The 5,565-nt window shown below is 51.8% G+C and overlaps 1 protein-coding gene across 1 annotated transcript; it reads left to right on the top strand.

Moving 5' to 3' along the window:
- The first annotated feature begins 904 nt into the window (after positions 1–904).
- On the top strand, positions 905–5,090 carry ERMN (ermin). The gene is made up of 3 exons (XM_069861705.1): positions 905–1,733; positions 2,158–2,244; positions 4,050–5,090. Exons 1-3 carry the CDS (start codon positions 1,487–1,489, stop codon positions 4,478–4,480), a joined length of 765 nt encoding a protein of 254 aa, XP_069717806.1. The 5' UTR covers positions 905–1,486; the 3' UTR covers positions 4,481–5,090.
- The last annotated feature ends 475 nt before the right edge of the window (positions 5,091–5,565 follow it).

Raw genomic sequence — 5,565 nt, 5'->3', positions numbered from 1 at the left:
GTCAAAAATGTATTGTGCAAACACAAGAAGTCATTCACAGCAGGAGATTATGCTCTTATGTAAACCTGGCTTTGGGTGCCAGGGTTGAGGCAAGTTCAGCACGGTCAGAAAATGCCGCGTTACTGCTCGGGTGATGCTCCTGCTCCCCTCTGTGACATGTGCCCCTCTCTCTCCTGCTAGGTTTAGGTGTGACTAATCGTTACTGGTATAAGTGCTGATCTCATCCCTTGCCCCTCTGATGCTCCTTTAAAGAGGATTTCTGCTGCTGGGGCCAGAAGCTGCTTCTGCAGAAGGGCTTTGCTCTGTGGATGTGGAATGGGAAGCGCCGGGGGGGGCTCCCACTGGGCTGTCAGCAGGCAGCGAGTGTCCCACTGCCCGGGAGGAACCTGTCTCCTCATTCACACCTTGGCACAAAACGTTGCTTAAACTTACCAGAGAATCATAGGATGGTTTGGGTTGTAAGGGACCTTTACAGGCCCTGCAGTGAGCCGGGGGCATCTTTGACTAAAGAAGTTTGCTGGGAGACCCATCCAACCTGACCGTGAGTGTTTCCAGAGATGGGGCATCCACCACCTCTCTGGGCAACCTGTTTCACCACCATCAGCATGCAAAATTTCTTCCTTCTAGCTTGCCTAAACACCTTTTAGTTTAAAACCATTATCCCTTGTCATGTTGCTACAAGCTCTGCTAAAATGCTTTTCCCCATAAAAGCTGGTGCTTTTGCTTCTCATCCTCTAGTTCTGCTCTGGGAGGGCTGAGTCCTTGGGTTGCGTTTCCCTCGGCAGGGAGCTGCGGATGCTCAGTGCCTGGCAGGAGCTGGCTCTGCCCGCGGACCCCGCGTGTCCGCGCCAGGCGATGGGGCAGAGGAGCTCGGCGAGTGCCGTGTGCGGGGCAGCCGCCCTTCAACCACCCCCTTGGCTCCCCAACAAGTGCAGAATGTGGTCATTGTCCGCCCAGCGCCCCGGAGAGGTTTATCAGCACCCAAACCCCACGGGGAATGTTAAGCGGGTTAGGTGGAAGCAGCGCGGGCGAAGGTGGTCACCCTCTGGGGATTAGAGGTCAGAACAATCCCTGTGACCAGGCGGGGACACAAAGAGCCATTGTGCCCGAGCACAGAATCCCTGTTTATTACCACGGGGCTGACATGCTGAAAGACCCGCTCTCCAGCCAGCACAAAAGCTTCCTTGCTTCAGATTGTTTGTTTATGTAAATGAAAATGGTGCATTTAATTATGAAACGGGACAAGCCTCAGCAACAAGGGAGGTGCTGATTGGATCGCCCCGTGGCCAGAGCCCGCTGGCAAGCCCTCAGCACGTCGGATGGTGCGGCCGCGGACCCTGCTCGGCTGCAGCGCCCGCAGAAGGGGACACGCACCTTGGCCATTGGAGCAGGGGAACGAAATCCCCAGGGAAGAAGGGACGAGGAGTCGCGCTCCCCACCCTGGGGTGCAGGAGCCCCAGTCGGGGGGCACGGCACGACCCTAAGCATGATGGAAGAAGCCCCAGTGGCATCCACCATGCCTGAGTGCAACGGGAGTGTTCCCACGGAGAAAGGCTCCCTCCAGGTCATCGCTGTCATCGACGAAATAGCAAAATCTGTCGGGACGGTTCCGTACACGAATGCAGAAATGAGCCCTGATGCTCCGCTCGCAGAAGAAAGTCAGGAGGAAAGTAGAAACTCATCGGCAGAGAACGTGGCACATGGGGATCTTGATGGAGAGAAGCAATGCGAAGGTAAAGTACTAGGCTGCCTTTCTTCAAATGGTTGGAATGAAAAGCTCTGTTTGATGTGTAGCCTTGTGAATGATGGGATATACCATGTGTGTTAGTCAAAATCCCTCACCTATGGTGGTTCTGACAATGACTTGGGGTAAGAGTTAGAATCATAGGGTGGTTTGGGTTGGAAGGAACCTTAAAGCTCATCCAGTTCCTATCCCCCTGCCATGGGCAGGGACACCTCCCACTAGATCACGATAGAATCATAGAATGATTTAGTTATGGATAAATTTGAGCTGCTGATGAGAAGTATGCAACTAAAGAAACAATCGATTCTTTTATTTGCTCTGAAAATCTGCTGCCAGTCTGCAACCGTTAAAACCTAATTATGGTTCACTAACTGCTCCATCAACACATTTCTTGTGCTTTCTGCTTCCTAAAGAAAAGCGAGAGGAGAGCGATGGGATGCTACCGCAGGGATCGGCCGATAACCAGGATGTGGGGACGGAGGGCCAGGAATCGGAAGCAGGTAACAGAGAATTCTCTTCAAAGACAGTGACGTACAGGTGGTTATGATTTTTGTCAAACTTGGTGAGACCCTTCTATTCTGGAGAGAAGTGGCTCGTTTCTCATCGGTAGCGTTGCTGCACCTCAGAAAAACACATCTGGTGCTCTTTCCTGAGGTTTGTGTGCATTTCCATGACCACAGGTGAGCGAAGCACCGTGGGTCTTTGACCAGGAGGTCTCCCAACAGACCTTTATCTTCTCTCCATGCAGGGCAGTTTAGAGGATAACCCCTGTAAGTCAAAAACGTGCATCTCCAAACCCAAACTCTTTTCCTACCTGAGTCATGAAGTGCTTAGATCCCCCTGATGACCAAGTATCAAGCAGAAATTTGTCTGCTCTCCCAAACACCTGCTCCACGATCTCTCTACTTGTTCCTAGGGGAAAATGATAAAAATGGGTGCTCACCACCCAGCCCCAGCTGAGAGTTAAATTGTGTTGAACAGATACAACCGTGGATGAATGTATTTAATGATACCCTGCAAAACGCAGCCACTCCTTGGAGTGGCTGCGTTTTGCAGGGTATCATTAAATACATTCAGAAAGGAGGAGTATTTTGTTGAGTATTTCTCAATCTTTTCTATATGTCAGCTACCACATAAATATGAGAACCCCGCTCAGAGAAGAGCCGATTAATAACCCAGAGGAGTTGTTGTGGTGCTGGCAAAGCTCGTGTCGCTGAACATAGCTCTAAAAGATGTGTGGGGCAAGCCTTGTGAACGGAAACTTCACTTTGATTTGGAACAGGACAAAACACATGAACATTTGTCAGGGGCAAAATAATATTTCATAGCATGGGTTGTGAGGAGCTGAATCATGAGGGAGGCTTTCTCATTTAGAGCTGACATCCGTATACCAGCTGTGTTGCTTTATGAGTGCACAATAAAACCTATTAAACGATCTTGCATGGCCCCCCCCAGCCACGAGCACTTTATCTCTAAATTGCAGGCAGCTTTTTAGTACCTAACCAATTTACTCTAATTAATACTCAGGACCCCACAGGCAAAACGATGAATAGACCATTTGTTGCAGCAGCAGAGCATCGTTTAACAAAGAGACAAACAGGACAAATAGGTGATGGCCATCTCGGCCTGGTCGGCCACCTCGGAAGGAGGGATGCACCCCAGAAAGGGTGTGCTGGGCTCCCACTGCGCGGCTGGGTGCTGCCTGTGGGAGCCCCTTCCCTTGCCCTCCCATGGCACCAGCACCAAGCCGTGGGGAGATGGGACCCAGCAGCTCTGGGGAGTTTGACACGTCGAGTGCAGTGCCTGCCCAAGGTGGCATCTTGGAGAGCTTTGGAAAAGCCATGTGGAGGGACAGCAAGGCCCTGCAGCAGGACTTCTGCAAGCCCTGGATCCGAGAGAGCAGGAGCAGATCTAGTGCATGCAGGGAGGCGCAGGGGGGAGGCTGTGCCGCTTGCTCCTCCTTGGGACCACCAGCATCTATCACCTCTGCTTCTAAAGGAGGCGAGCAGGGAGGGCTCCACGGCAAAGGAGGTGCAAAACAGAAGGGGGTTAAAAAATGTGAGGGCAAGTGGCCTTAAGGAAAGGTGCTGGAATGTGTGAAGTCTTTCTAGAGCATCCACAGTGAGAGGGGTTCAGCCTGGAGACGCAGGGCGCTCCTCATCGGGGTGGTCTCCAGAGGATGGGGGCTTTGGTGGCAGGGGATGGTAGGTCACAAAGAACGATGCTACACCAAGATCGCATGTGCTGGGGGCCTGAGGGCGATGCTGAGCCCGTCCTCACGCGAGCTGCCTCTGTGTTGCTGCAGGTTTGGTCAGCAAGGGGAGGCCTGCGGGCAGCGGGGAGCGAGAGCTGGGGGCCACAGGCAGCCCCGGAGCGGAGGCGGCAGGGACCCTCGCAGCCAGCGCCGACACCAGAGGGGACGCAGCCGAGGAGGAGGATGTCAAGGAGGAGGATGACGACACCGAAGAGGATGAAGTCCAGGTGATCGACATGAAGAAGGAGAACGGCGAGGCGTCCTGTCTAAAGCAGCAAGACAGTGGCAAGGAGGCGTCTTCCCCGACCAGCCCCGTCTGCAACTCCCCAGCAGAGAAACTGGGGGAGCAGCCCAGCCTGGGGAAGAAAAATGATATCTCCAGACACAGCTATTCCAGATACAACACAATCTCCTACCGGAGGATTAGGAAAGGAAACACCAAACAACGGATCGATGAATTCGAATCCATGATGCACTTATAAACTGAGGTGGCAATTGCTTAACGGGCGAGCGTTCACTCTGGTTTTGGGTTTCCCTTTCTCTCCCCCGAGACATGGCTCTTCACACTACATGAGGTCATGGCTTTTGCTCCTTTTTGTATATGATTTCATAACACACTGTGAAAATTTAACATCTTCACGTTGAGAGTGGGCAGAGGCATGCATAGAGCAGGAAAATAAATAATCAGTTTGCTAAATATAATATCACTTGATTTCAAGTTTATCCTCATATTTTCTATCTGACTTTTCTAACTGTATTCAAAAAACAGGGTGTCTTGAACTGGCTGGGGCTTCTGGAGCTGCCGACACACACGTGGTCCATGCCGTCAGCCGTGCTGGTAATGAGTTGGCAGCGCAGCACCTCCAGTAGCACGGTCCAGGGCAGTGTGAATAATAAAAGAGATGACTTGTTTGCAACCCCAGCGTGCTCTGATTTGCTGTCCATCCGTGCCGGCACCTCACAGTGCACGGGCAGCCACCTCCTGCTAGTGATGTCCCATTTCCACCTCGCGCTGGTGGGATGGAGGGATGTTGGCATTCATGTGCAGATGCTGATGTGCAGGTATTAGAAAAGATGAGAAGGCACCAAGGCGCCTGTTCCCCACCCTGCATCCTGGACACCTCCCATGGGTGGCTGGATTCCTTAAGCAGTCTGTTTTTAACTATTTTTCAGACAGATTTGTCTTTGCAAATGTCACCCTAGAAAGCATCTGGGAAAGCTGAGAGCAGCTGACAAAGGGAGAGGAGGTAAGAACGGAGGTAGATGCCAGCTTCAGCCGCAGTGGCCTCCTTCAGCCATAAGCACTTTTTTAAGGATTGGTTTTGCATCTCCAGCAGCGCTGAATATAATCTTGACTTTTCTTGTTCTACATAAAGGCAATTATTTATTCGTGAAAATAATAATAAATGTCAAGTCTGTATTGTACAGACCAGACACAGCCCTCATTGTGCCATTCAGACTTGTTTATTCGCACTTTGGTTTGTGTAAGTTCTGGGGTTTGCTTGTACCAACTTATACTGCGGGTTTGTTTGCCGGCTGACAGCTGCCCGCCCGCTGCTGCTCCCGT

The sequence above is a fragment of the Phaenicophaeus curvirostris genome, chromosome 7 (assembly GCF_032191515.1).
Source record: "Phaenicophaeus curvirostris isolate KB17595 chromosome 7, BPBGC_Pcur_1.0, whole genome shotgun sequence".
In the NCBI taxonomy this organism is placed as follows: Eukaryota; Metazoa; Chordata; class Aves; order Cuculiformes; family Cuculidae; genus Phaenicophaeus; species Phaenicophaeus curvirostris.
This window is presented reverse-complemented; position numbering and strand designations above follow the sequence as displayed.